Source organism: Galeopterus variegatus, unplaced genomic scaffold, assembly GCF_000696425.1.
Source record: "Galeopterus variegatus unplaced genomic scaffold, G_variegatus-3.0.2 Scaffold8047, whole genome shotgun sequence".
NCBI classification, from domain to species: domain Eukaryota; kingdom Metazoa; phylum Chordata; class Mammalia; order Dermoptera; family Cynocephalidae; genus Galeopterus; species Galeopterus variegatus.
In genome coordinates, this window is record NW_007734158.1 from 28,712 (window position 1) to 43,331 (window position 14,620).

Sequence of the window (14,620 nt, forward strand, 5' to 3'; positions counted from 1 at the left end):
GGATCCCACATACAAACCGGTTCCTGCTCACTGGCTGAGCAAGGGGCGGGCGCAGCACTGAGGGTTGTGATCCCGTTGCCGGTCCCGGTCCGGTACGGGCGCGACACTGAGGGTTGCGATCCGTTGCCGGACACGAAAAAAGACAAAAAGGAAAAAAAAAAATAAATAAATAAATAAAAAAGAGACTAAAAGAAATATGGTGGATGTGTCTCCCTTCTACCTTTGTCCCCAGTAAGGCAATTCCTTTCTCTGGAAGCAACCAGTGTTTCCAGTTTATTGTGAATCTTTTTAGAGATAATCTATATCTGAATATCTATTTATATGCAATTGCTTGTATATTTCTCCCACTTGTTTAACTACATAATTGCTCAGCTGGCATCTATTATTAACAAGGCTAGCAAAACAGCTGAAAGCAAATCACTACTGCTTAAAAGATCAAAAAGTTGACCTATAACTAATGCACATGAAAATGTCCCAGTCAGTCTTGCTAAGCAAAACTAGCACCATTCTTATTTTTGAGCTGAGAAAAATGAGGCCTTGAGTCACTCAACCTTTCATTCACAGAAATCCAAGCCTCACCCTACACCAGGGAAGCTGTTTAGCCCAGGACTGGCCTGCACTCTACCCAGCCACTCGCCACCTTCCAAGTACATCTGACATGACATCCCCAAAAGGTCCAACATCTTCCAGCTCTTTCTGTCCTACTGCCACAGCCTTAGCCCACGTCATCTCTTTCCTGGACACCTTCAACTGTCTCAACAGATCTCCCTGTTCCCACTCTTGTCTACTACTGTCAATTCTCAACTTGGCTGCCTGGGTGATTCTTCTAAAACGTACACCTGATTACCAGTCTCCTTTGCGTAAAATGCTTCTGTGCTTTCACTGTCCTCTGGGACAGTTTTCAATGCTCAGCATGACTTATGTGCCCGGCAAGATCTGGCCCCGCCTTGCTTCTTGTCCCTCTTATCCTTGGTCCTCAGCCTCTAACATTCTTAAACTTTTTTCTTTCGCAAATGCTCTATGCCTTCTCTGACCTCACCCAAACTTCATATTTACAAGTCCCTCTCCTGGGAACTCTCTTCCCACAGTGCCTGGCACCTAGCTGGCTCCTCTTCTTGCTTTAGTGTGGCTTCTTCAGGCAGGACTTCCCTGACCCCACAGGCTAGGGGAGCTTCTCTTGCCACATGCTCTCCTGGGCCCTGTGTTTCCCTCTTCCTCTCCTTCACCCATATGCAATTAACCCTCTGTGTCCAGGAGGGTTAATTACACAGGGATCTCATGTCTGTGTAGGCATGGGTTCTCCAGCACCTAATCCTGGTTCCAGCACGTGGCAGGCATTCAAATATATCTGAGTGAGTGGAAGTGTAAATGAACTCGGGTTTCCATTTCTCTCCTGAGAAAGAGTTTTGGATTCCTTGTCCTCATAGGTCACTCGCCACTCTGGGGTCCTACAATCTCCAGTTGGGGTTGCAACACATATTTTTTCTTTTAGGGTTAAGGTGTATAAAGCAACCTGCACATCATATATATGGTGTGTACCCCTGCAGGGAACTGGGGGTAAAGTATAACCCTGGTGTGTTGGGTTGCTCTAAAAGGCATCTTAGTGCTTAGAACATGCCCAAGTTCAGGGCAAGGCTAGAGCCTGGCAGGCTGATGTCACTCTCAAAGAGACACCTAATGTCATAAGCTCTCTCCAACCAAAGGAGACAGGGACTCATGTCCCTGCACCCAGCAACCTCATCTCAGCAGAGGCCTCAGTGTACCCACTGCCCCTCCACAGAGAGGTGTGATCCTTCAAGGCCCACAGGACAATGGCCTACAGTCATATTTCAGTAAGCAATTCTGTTTGGAAGATGGCAAGGAGGGCTGTATTCACCAAAGTGTTGGAAAAGGCAATTTCCAGACTCCACCAAGAGCCAAGCTCTAGGATGGTGCTCCCTATATTCTCATTTAATCCTGACAAGAAACATAGAACAGGCATTACTAACTTTCATCATACCTGTGGGAAAACATGGGCTTGGAAAGGTCAAGTAGTGTGGCCAGAGTCACATGGCTGGGAAGTAGCAACCCCAAGACATAAATCCAGATATGCCTGGGTTCAAGCCCACGTTCATTCTAAGTGGTGTTGCAGTCCCCTACACACTGTCTCCCACCCTCCAAACCCCTCACTGCATGACAGGAGGCTGCCATGTGTGTGGGCAACTTCTCACCGCTCTGGCAGCCAAGGTAAATCAAAAGGTGAAGACAGATAGCGACCCTCACTTTTATCTCTTTACGTTCATTCTAAGTGGTGTTGCAGTCCCCTACACACTGTCTCCCACCCTCCAAACCCCTCACTGCATGACAGGAGGCTGCCATGCGTGTGGGCAACTTCTCACCACTCTGGCAGCCAAGGTAAATCAAAAGGTGAAGACAGATAGCGACCCTCACTTTTATCTCTTTATGAAAAGGCAGGGGGGAAACCTCTCAGAAGATGCTAGAAAGACCAACTCATTACTCTGCAAATTAGTAAATAAGCAATCAAACAAGTACCTTTATTTTCCCGTGTAAACTGTACCTCGGGGTAACTAAATAGTTCATAAGGGGAGGTTTCTCTTCATAGACTTATTCCAGCTAATAAGCGCAGGGAGAAATGACAGTGAGAATCTCACCATTTTGTAACCTTTGATGAATTAATAGATGTAGGCATAGTCTACAGCTGGTCACATCACAAAAAAGCAGATATTCTGTGCCTTCTGATAGAAGACCATAGTATTGCCTATCAAGAATTCTTGTTTAACAAAATCTAAACAACCCTCTACATTTTATTATTACCCTTTTATAGGAAATACAGGGAACAAAGGAACATGTTAAATATCATGAGGATGTAACAGCAAAAAACAGTTTGAGGATAATTCTAAAAGACAATCTAGTTGGTTTCAACATATGTTTTAATTTATTTTCAAGGTTTCGAAAAACTCAAATTTCTTATTTTGTAGAATGGCAACAAGACCCTTTGCCATATCTGAGATCATTTTTGTGATAACTTGGGAAAACCTTGCTCCAAGGCTACAGATCACTGCTAAAAGATCTACCCTGCTTACCCCACTAGGCTGCTTTGAGAAGTGATGTAATACATCTAAAAGTACAGACAGTGCCTGACTTACAATGTTTCAACTTACAACTTTTTGACTTTACAGTGATGCAAAAGTGATACACATTCAGTAGAAACTGTACTTCCAGTATCCACACCACCTTTCTGTTTTTCACTGTCGGTACAGTATTCAATAGAGTACATGAGATATATAACACTTTACTACAAGATAAGCCTTATGTTATATTATTTTGTCCATCTATAGCCTAATGTAAGTGTTCTGAGCATGTTTAAGGTAAGCTAGGCTAATCTATATTTGTAGGTTAGATGTATTTAATATATTTTTGACTTATGATATTTTCAACTTACAATGGGTTTACCATAACCCCATCATAAGAAAGGGCATTAAAAGGATGTAATAGTACCCACAAAGAAGAGAGGCTCTTTCTGTTATTACTATAAACGTACAAACTCTACTCCAGGTATGAAGAATTTCCAACTTGGGTGTGTGTGAGAGGCTTGCAGGTAGTTCTTTGTCTTTTAAACTCTTGCTAGATTTTCCTGGTTGCCACCAACTTGAGGAAACTTCTTTTCATATGAGGAAGACCAACTGTTATAGGTGGTAAAAACCAGGCTATGATTCTTATTGAGCCCATAGCCCAACAGAAGAGACAGATATAATGCAAGGAGCTAAAACTTGGAAAATGAACAAATGAGCAGGAAATTCACAGAAAAGACTCACATGACTGATAAACAGAAGAGAAGATATTCAACCCAGTGGTAATCAGGGAAATGCAGACTACCATGACATCAGAGTGGCAATAACTAAGAACTGAGATACTGTGGAATGATGATGAGGATGTGAAGAAAAAGTAACTCTCATGCACTGCTGGCTCAAATGTAAACTGGACCATTCTGAGGAATAACTGAGCATCTCTAGTAAAACTGAACATGCATGCACCTGACAATTCAGCAATTCTACTTTAGACATTACCTAAACTCTCACATAATAACAAGTGGGTATGCACAAGAATGCTCAATGCGGACTGTATTTAACAATGCAATCTAAATGTCTGCAGGTAGAAGAAACAGATAAAAAAATGTGGTATATTCATACAATGGGATACTATAAAGCTATTAAAATAAACTAGAGCATGGTTCATGGATAAATAAAAAAAATCAAGTGAAAAGCAAGTTGCAGAGTGATTGATGGAATATGATATTTCTATATGACATAACCATGTTTGTTGTTTATGCATAGAGAAACAAAAATGGACTGAAACAAATGATTTCAATATAATTGGGATTGTACAATAATGAGGTACATATCTAACAGTATGGAAACACAGAAGGGAGCAATTAGCCATGCCCAGCAGAATGAGAAAGGCTTTAAGAAGTGCAAATTAAAGTTGATCTTAAAGGGTAAATAGAATTCCACCAGTAGGGAAGGAGAATGGATTCTATATATGAATAAAGTGTGGACAAAGGGACAGATGTATGTTAGAGAATGGACAAGTTTGGAGTGACCAGAGCGTATTGGCACATGACAGAAAACCAAAGGAGATGAGATCGGTAAGTTATGTTCGGGGTAGAACCTTGCATGCATGGGTTAATAGTTGCAGGCTTTCTTGTTTTTTTATCTTAAAAAAAAAAAAACTCAATGTGACATTTTTCCACCTTTAGTATTTTTTTTTAATGAAAACCGTGCAATGTGCTGAGTTATGCAGTAAAGAGTGCTATGTTTATATATGCATACGTATATTGGCTCTGGGAAAAGATGCATGAATACATGCGTGTCATGTAAACATAGCAGTTGGTCAGGAGAGTCTCTGACATTAGGACATTAATAAGTAACAAGCATATTGTAAGCATAGAATGTCCAAGGGCACGGATTAGCTTTGTCAGCCCGGAACTCTGCTGGTCCTGCACGGGGAGGGGCCCGGGTCTCATGTTCCCCAGGCAGGCCGATGCTCACCCCATGTGATCACGTATCCAAGGCCTGACTGTGAGTTTGTGATTCCCCGAAGTGAGGGGGGTCTGTGCTCACTCACTACTATGTAGCTCCCTAGTTCTAGAACACATATACGGCCCAGTTTGACCTCCTCCTTGTGTAAAAAGCAGAATATGACCTCCCTGTCACTAGGAGGGGGTGTAGACTCTAAACCTGCAGAGGCCCATGGTCGCTTAAAACCCCTAGAAGTTATGGGGAATCCTCACTTCCTTCCACCCCTGTAGGATGCATCAGGACTTGTGTTTTCCGGACCAGAGTATCACACCTGAAAAGTCCAGGAAGGGGCAATTATCATCACCTCCACACAGCTCCAAGAAACAGGTGACTTGGCTTAAGCCCTGAGTGCCTGATGACTGAGTGTCAGACTCAGGTAAACACAGACAGTCTCCTGTCATGCTCCACAGCAGTTATCCTACCTGGATGGCAGACCTGGAAACCTATCTCGCCTGACCATGCGCTCCCACACTGTGGGTTTTGGAATATGCAACCTTCTGATCACATGTGTCTCACACCTGAGCTCTTGCTCAGGTGCAGCAAAGACACACTGAGGTTCAGGTGGAAACATGGTCTCAGGCATTCTCAGTCTTCTGACTCATAGGCCAGGTGGATGGGCCAGCTGAGTGCCACCTGGAGGTAAGGTCTTACCCTGACTGACATGCCTTATACCAATGCCACACAGCAGATAAATGAATCTCGCTCCCAAGACACTATTTAGCACGCCATGGTAGTCATTCAGTAAATGTCAGTTTCACTCCTCGTCTCCAAATCCAGCTGGATTCCTGCAGGTGACTTGCAGCCCCTACCGCTGGCTTCTCCTCTTTCACTTGCCCAAACTAAAGAATGGTGCACCGAGGCAGAGGAAGGAGGAAAGAGGTCCCCACTCATTGCTGGGGAGGACGATGTTGAAACTATGGCCTAACTGAGGTTTGGAAATCATCGGAAGAGTAAACGATCCGCCATCCCTCCTGTCTCCACTGCGGCATTTGTCTTCTCTGACATATTCTCAGCATTTGTCTGTAACTAACAGATGGGAGGGAACACGGACACAGAGGCCCAATGTGCGGTGCTCAGAAGTCTGGGCAGGCTGGTGATTCAGCTGACTCGAGTGCACACCGAAGTTCACAGCAATGTTATTCAAAAGGTGGAAACCACCCAAATGTCCACCAGAGGAATAGATAAACAAAATGTGGCATATCCATGTAATGAAATATTATCTAGCCATGAAAAGGAACAAAGTACCGATACATGCTAAAACATGGACGAACCTTGAAAACTTTACGCTAAGCAAAATGAGTCAGGCGCAAAAAAGTACTAGTATTATATAAATTTGAGGTATCTAAAATAGGCAAATTCATAAAGGCAAAAAGCAGAAGAGAGGTTACCCGGGACTGGGTGTCGGGGGAAGGGAGAATGGGGGGTTGTTTAATGGGTACAGAGTCTCTGCTTGCGATGAAGAAAAAGTTCTGGGAAATACAGGGTGTTGATGGCTGTACACGCACTGTGAATACACTTAATACCACTGAATGATACACTTAAGATGGTTTAAAAGATAAATTTTGTGCTATATATATTTTGCCACAATAAAAAAATTTCACAAAAACATGCCCCCCATGTCTCATACACATTTAGTAGTGTGGTGAACTGCTTTCACTAAATTCCCAAAGTGACTATCAGTTACTTGGTTCAGTCACCAGAGATCCAAGAGGTTTCTTCTCTGTTTTGCCTGAAATAACTAATTTATCTTAAAAAAGAGGTAGTATCCTGAGTCTCTGAATCTTACTGCCTAAAAGATGAACTGAATTTTGAAATTCAGGGGCAAAGGAGAAAAGCCTGGTTTCACTCCCATTTGAGGTAAAACATAATGCTAACTGCAGAATGCTGTCCAAGCTGCTCCAACACAGGTGTGGTAGATGGTCTCAGGAAGGCCAAGGCCACACATACCTTCTGAACTGGGACCATGGCCAGACCCCAGCCTTGGGGCTTAGAATAAACACTGTGAGTACACAGGCTACCAATTAATTGTAGAACAGGGAGTTAAATTATGGTAAAACCATTTATTTATATATGTTTGCAGCCAATAAGATAGTTCATAAAAATTTTAATGAAGACAAGGTTTGTTCTATAAAACTCAGTGAAAAATCTAGAAGAAAATATACCAAAATGGTGAATGATTATCAGCAGGCTATAGTATTATGGAGGATAATTTCCTTTCATCCTTTCACATTTTCCAGTGAGCTCCCTGTATCTTTTTAATAGGTCAATGGTTCTCAAAGTGTACTATCCAGACCAGCAGCATCAGCATCCCTTAGTAAGTTATGAAAAGCACAGATTACTGAGCACCTTCCCAGACCTTCTGAGCCAGAAACTCAGAAGGGGTAGAGTCCAGCAATCTGCTTTAACAAGCCCTTGACACAATTCTTATGCAGCCTCAAGTTTGAGAAGCACTGTAATAAGAACAAAAATAAAAATTTTTATCCTATATGTTTGGTAAAAATGCTCTCAACTGTACTGATCATTTTCCAATTCATCTAAGAACAAACGCTGCAACTTGCTTTTGTTGAAATCTTTGTGAACGGGTGGTGTCCTGTTACTCAGCGGAGAACAGAAATTCTCCAGGTAACGCAACTCTGAGGACAGGAGATTCTGCCCGGATAATCAATGAGCTCCTATGAATTGAGCCTCAGAATTCACTCCTGCACTTGGTACAGGAAGAGGGAGAGGCAGGGGAAGGGGAAGGTCCAGGCAGTTTCTTGTTCCCCCAGCTCCCAAATAACCTGAAAGACCAACCGCTGTGGGGACTTGTGTCCTAGCTGATGGGGCTCAGGGCTCTGCAGGGAAACTTGATGCTATCTCAGCAGCTTGTGGCCTCAGCTGAATTTCTTCTTAATAAAACAGAGGGGCTGCCCAGGGCTGGCAGAAGGGCCCACTCCCGCCAGATGTAATCCAGACAATAATGAAGAGCCTCAGCTTCAACGGTGGGGGACTCTGAAGGACACACCAGGTCAGAATATTCTCCAGTCTGTGGTTTCAGGGACACCTTTATAATTTATTCAATAGTAGACAACGGGCTCCCAGGGAGAGGTGGGAATGCTGCCTACATGAGCCACTTCCAAGAATTCTTGAGATCAGTCATGCCAGGCTCAGCACCCAGCAGTGCTGCTGCCAGCAGGAGGTCTAGCCAAGAAGGCTGGGGACATCTGGAAGGCTTTACCTCCATGATGGGACTGGACGCCAGGACCTTCTCTTCGATGTTGGCATCACTGGCTGAGCCACCCACTGTGGCAAAATAGCGCATGGCATACTTGGCTGACACAGTCTTCCCGGCTCCGGACTCCCCGCTGACTATGATGGACTGGTTCTTCTCATCTCTGCAAGGGACAAAGCTCTGGTCAGCTGCTGGGTGTGGAGAGGCTCTGTTGCCTTCCAGAGACTCTGTCTGACAAGGGCCTGAGCCTCACTAGGAGCATCTCTCCCACTTGTAGGGATAAATGGGGAATAAATGTGGAAGGGCAGTGTAAAAATAGTCCACCCTCCCTCACATGCTTGCAGAAGATCTGAAGTGGGGAGGAAGAAAGCAGTTCTGAGATGGGCTTAAAACAGTACATACCTTTCTTTATGACCCAGAGGAAGAGAGATGCAGCCAGCGGGTCACTCTCTCAGGCTCTCTCTGGGTACAGTGCCCCTAGGTCACTCCCTTGACACATCCTGAGTATTTCCATATACACACACTCTCTCTCTCTCTCACTCTCTCTCTCTCTCTCTCTCTCTCTGTTATATAATTTCATCTATGATTCTCTAACATGCCCATCTCATGCCAATATATAGTTTCTTCAAAAACAAGGATCTTTTCTTCTCTTGCATTTAAGTCTAGCATGCCTGTAAGTAGCTTTGAACATTTTTCGTTCATATAGATATATGAAAAAGATCATGCTAATAGCCACCAAGCTGACCTTCCCTCAAGTTTCCCAGAATTTGGATAAAACAGCTATCAGTTGCAGTAAGAGGAATTTGAGTCAGACTAAATGGAAGGCAGAAAGAAGATACTCTATATCAGGATAAAGACACATCCATCTTTACCCCTTTAAAAAAGATAGTGAGAAGACAGACAAGTAATAAGAAGAGCTGCCCAGCAGATCTCCCAGGAAAATGGATGTTCAAAGCAAGGAGTGAGAACAAACATTAGGGCCACCACTTTGGGGAAAAAATTGCTTGTACAGGCTGTACTCAGCTATGCACCTCCAGTTCACAAATCCACTTCCCAGAGGGCAGGCACTCTGCTTTCGATCCCCAGTGCCTGGCACAAAATATATACTTAGTATGTACTGCTGGACTAGGAGCAGGACTAAGTTTAGGGCTCAACTAATCTAACTCCCTTTCCCAAATGAAGGTAGGTTTAGAACTCAAGTCTCCAGGCACCAGCTCCTGTGGCTTCCTAGGCAGAGTGGGCTACAGAAGAACGGAGAAGCCACCATGGGCAGCCTGCCCCGCCTTGCTAATCATCAATGCAGGTAGGTCCTTGCTTCTTGGCATAGGTGAATGAATGCCAGCCCCTCTTCTGACATGGGTCTAGAAGCTAGAAAAGTGGTGTGAAGACAGAAGGGAATCTGACCAATTAGAGGCAGACTAGACAGACAGGAGAGAACTGGGCTGGAAGGAGAGAACAAGGGGGAGAGTCACGTGGTAGCTGGGATGAAACCTTCACCACGAGCCTCTCTTCAAGGTCAGCAAGAGCTGGTCTCAGCTCACACAAATCGTCAGTGATGAGAAGGGACCCAAGTGCTGTCTATAGGTGACTAGCAGACATGGTGGGGAAGACGAAGCTGAAAAAACATCTTTAAAATTGGCTATGCAACTGATTACTTGCAAACTTAGACAGAATCTTACCTAGTGTCCAGTGGATGGAATTACAAGTGACTTTGAGATCCTCCATAGTTCTAGGACATCCCTGTTGCCACAGTGTCTGTTTCTTCTCTCCTTGCTCTTTTGAAACCTTTACATTGAAAGGTGGCCTCTCAAGAAGTCTGGGGATGCTTGTAGTTCTCATTCTCATTTGTTTTTTACTTTAGTTTTAGACTCCAACCCCTGGTCCCAGGGGATGACGACAGCCATCACCCCGTACACTCAATACCTTCATTATCAAGTCCTTAGAGAACCGCGCAGAAGCACAACCACCCCAGTGACTACAAGCATGGTAAGTTGGACTTTGCACCTGTGAAATGACACAAGTTTGATTCCATCTTTAAAACTCTGTGTATCTGCAACTAGGAGAACTGGATAGTAGCAGCCACATCCAAAAGGTTGGAGTTTTGCCAAGAGTCTATGTGTTTAACCTATAATACATGGATAAGCACAGGATGTGTCTGACTGTTGGTCCTCAGCAGAGTATCACTTAGAATGGAGGGGTATATACTGCCCAAAGTACTTCATAAGGATCCCTAAGAAGCAACATATGGATGCCAGAAGAGAATGAACCAGATCACGGGGGAGAGGTGGGGATGAATGCTGCCAGGCTCCCTTGACAACACAGCACACACAGAAACCTGGACTGCAAGGAGACCCGGGTAACATGTTATGCTTGGCAAAGACAAATAAGGCAGAAACCAGTGACATGCATGACTTTCCACTAACAGCATCAAGATGGGAATTGCCCTGCACATCACTGGTGAATGACTGAAATGTCATGCACTGCTCAGGAAAGAGTAGTCATATGAGAGACAGAAAAGAAGCAAGCAGGCTAACCCAAGGGTAAGTGGCCAGGAAGTCAAGAAGGGGGGCTAACTTATGTGACAACAAGTGTCCGGAATTCAAAAAGAGAAGGAATCAAGGCAGCAGCAAAAAAAAAAAAAAAAAAAAAACCCAGCAGGACATGGAGGCAAATTTTAGTGTTTTAATGAAAATGCATGTACATGGCCAAGATATGATCACGAGTTATAATTATCCCCAAGTTTTAAAACTCATTACATTTTATGCTCTTTGGAGGAAGAACTATGGAAAATTAAATAATAGTTTAATAAAACTATTAAAAAAAAACTATTGGTGCTAATTCCTGCCTAATTTGATGGATATTAGATTTGATGCTGACAAGTAGGCTAAAGACAGAAAAATTCACCTCTTAGACCAACAAGTGCCTTTTAACTGCTTTCCTAATTTAGACTAATGTAAAATACTTGAAAATTCATGAATTTTATTTAGCTTTATTGCTTGGCTTTTGCACATACTACCCACCCTAGCCTAGCACGGGGCTGGGTGCACATTAGGTATATGTACACTATTTTGCAACAGCCCATAGGGATAATATATTCTAGCACTCTCACCTTCTTCGACACATATTAGCGTTCCTTCCAACTCATTGGAGAAGTGGAATCCAGAATATGGGCATTAGAAACAGACTTGAATTTGAACCTCGGGTGCACCTGAGATAGCTCAATCTAACTTTGGACAGTGTAGTTAACTTATTTAACCCTCAGATCATCTCAGCACAGTTTCTCAGGACTTCGATCCCTGAAGCCTAAGCTCTTCTAAGGGTTCACCTTGGTTTAGGTACCTGGGTCTCCAATTCATCTTAACACTCCTGTCAGATTAAATTTCTAAAGCACAGCTCTAAACACGTTTTTGCCACTCAAAAAAAAAAAAAAATACGCATTGCTTATCAAATCAAGTTCAAACTCCTCAGTTGAGCATTTGACCCCCTCTACAATGGATACCCCAACACTAAAACCCTTAACAAGTACAGGGCAAACTGTGAGATTGTGAAAAGGACATTGGGCTTTCAGTCTAAGGATCTGCCACAAGTCCTTTTTCTGACATCTTCATAAGCCACTTACCCACATTATAGAGAATGCTTCCCATCTTATACAAGTATATTTGCTACAAGGTTATGTGAGATGATCTATACACATCTTATAAGATGATGGTATTGTGATTCAGCCAAACTGGACTCCTTGTCAGTCTCTGAAGACTTCACACTTTCCCACCACTTCCGTTTATGGTATTCATTCTACCCAAAGTCACCTTCAATTTACAGCTGTCCCTTGGTATCCTGCAGGGAACTGGTTTCAGAACCCTCACGAATACCAGAATCCATTGATGCTGAAGTCCCTAATATAAAATGGGGTAGTATTTGCATATAACCTGTCCTCCCGCATACTTTAAGTCATCTCTAGATTACTTACAACACCTCATACAATATAAATACCATGTAAATAGTTGTTATATTTTAAAATGTGTATTATTTTTTACTGTTGTATTGTTTATTGTTTTTTCCACCTTCTAAAGTCCCACATGACTTGCTTCATACCACTTTTAAGACATTGTCACATTTCAGCTTATATTGTTATTAGTCCTTGCATGTCATTTTACTGACTGTGTGACTTTGGGTGGCTTTTTTATGGCCCTTTGTCTTTTCATCTCTAAAGTAGAGGGTTGTGACTTGGACTTGCCAAGTGATCTAGTCTGTCTCTGACATTTGATGATTCTCTGTCTAAAACCTTAACGGGAAGTGTGGGTTGGGAAAAGCTCTTAGTTTTAAATTTCAGGTATTTAGGACTGATTGTGGGGAAGATATTTATGAGCATGGAATCCTACCCAATGTCCTTCAAAATACACCCGTGTCTGGCTCCATCCATTCAGCCCAATTATAGAGATGACACAGCTGGCAACTTACATCAATCTGCTTTTCAATAAATTCTTTTCTCCTGAGCCCAGCAAAATTCCATTTAGAAAAAGTAAACGATGGCCAAAAAATTCAGTACCCAGCAATTATTCAGGTCCAGGTTGTTTCCAGGAAGTCATGCACTGCTACAAAAAATGCAGTAGTCCAGGCTGCTTTCAGGAAGTCATGCACTCCTATAGGAAATGGCCCTAGAAGGCATATGCCTCATATAAGAGCACAGATCCTCAAGTAAGGAACTCTGCCATTCTGCAGCTTCCAGGCAAAATTTCTGACCACCAACACATACACAAATATACATATACACACACATGCACTACTCCCCAGTTCATATGACCCCCCCACTTCTTTGACACCTGAAAGGAAAGATTTAATTGCTGCTAAACACCCTTCTCCTGCAAAAGCTTCCCACCAAACGACTGCAGCATTTTATGCTCATGAGCAAGATCAATCTCTCTCTTCCCCATTCCTGGAGGGGACCACCAGGTAAGGAGAATGGTTCTGTGGCTGTCAAGACACCTGAGGTCATGATATCCAAAGGAGAACCCTGCTGGTCAGTTAAAGAGACAGTCAGGAGAGAGCTCTGTTCTGAGGAATCCCTCTGAAGTATTGTCATCTTGTTTGGGTTTCCTGCAGAGAATAATTTGTCACCTGTGGTATCCCAATCAGCAATTTGTACACAGAACCCACAGAGAAACACTGCTTGAATCATCTCAGAGCTGAGGGAGAAGCCCTGGTAAAGCTCCAGAGGTTTAACTTCCCAGCAGCCAACCTGGCTGTGACCAGTGAGGCCGGGTGTCCCACCACAGACTTATGTGACACTGTGGGGCCCTCCATCCTCACACACTATGTTTTTTTGTTTGTTTGTTTGTTTGTTTGTTTGTTTGTCTTTTGTCTTTTTCTGTGTCCGGCAACAGATCGCAACCCTCAGTGTTGCCCCCGTACCAGACCAGGGACCGGCAACGGGATTCCAACCCTCGGTGTTGCTCCCGCGCCTCGCTCAGCCAGTGAGCGGGAACCGGTCTGTATGTGGGATCCGAACCCTCAGGCGGGAGCGCTGCCGCGCTTCCCAAGCAGCGCACTATCCAGTGCGCCACCGGGCCGGCCCCCTCACACACTATGTTTTAACAGCCACAATCAGTTCACACCTAGTCACTGAACTGACAGCTCATGGTGGGCAGGCACTGTGCTTTCACCTTGAATCCCCAGGGCTCCTGGCACTGAAACCTATCCACCACTTCCCACCCTGCTGCCTCCTCCACGTAAGGGGCAGCAGCTTCTTCTCGTTCTCACCAGCTAGAAATGCAGGAGTCGTTGTGGATTCCTTCCTTTCCCTCCAGCCCCACATCAGCACATCCTATTGAATCTGTCTCCAGAATGTAGTCTGCTCTCTACTGTACCTCTTAGCCCAGGGCACCATCATCTCTGCCATGCATTACGACATTAGCTTTCTAATCTCTACTCTTATCCTCCTCTAATACACCCTTATGTGACTTTCTGAAAATGATATTAGATCTTATGTCTCCCTTGGTTTAAGTTTTTCAGTGGCATCCCTCTTCCCTCTATATAAGACCCATGCTCCACTGTGTGCGGACCCAATGCCTCTCTTTCCAGCTTCACTGCACGTCAGTTGACTTTGACTATGATTATGTTCAAGCCACACAAGCCTTCTTTCTTTACCTTCTCACACTTTGCAGCAACCTGAAGCTATTCCAGCTCAAAGTGATTTTCCCTTTCCTTGATCTCACAGCTGTTAATGCCTGGTACTCAATCATATTCTGCTTTACGGCAGCTCACGTATAACTACTTTTTAATGTAATTAACCACCTACTTATATCATGCTCAAATGGTTTACAAAACTCTTAGC

At 43.7% G+C, this 14,620-nt stretch overlaps 1 protein-coding gene across 1 annotated transcript in view; it reads right to left on the reverse strand.

Annotated features, from left to right (window-relative positions):
- Positions 1-14,620, reverse strand: part of LOC103608141 (unconventional myosin-Vb-like) — a gene marked incomplete at its 5' end in the record, with an annotated part of 75,034 nt that overhangs the window by 18,216 nt on the left and 42,198 nt on the right. Inside the window, one exon of the mRNA XM_008592583.1 lies at positions 8,296-8,452. Coding sequence (XP_008590805.1) covers positions 8,296-8,452 — 157 coding nt within the window. The remainder of the gene's footprint in view (positions 1-8,295; positions 8,453-14,620) is intronic.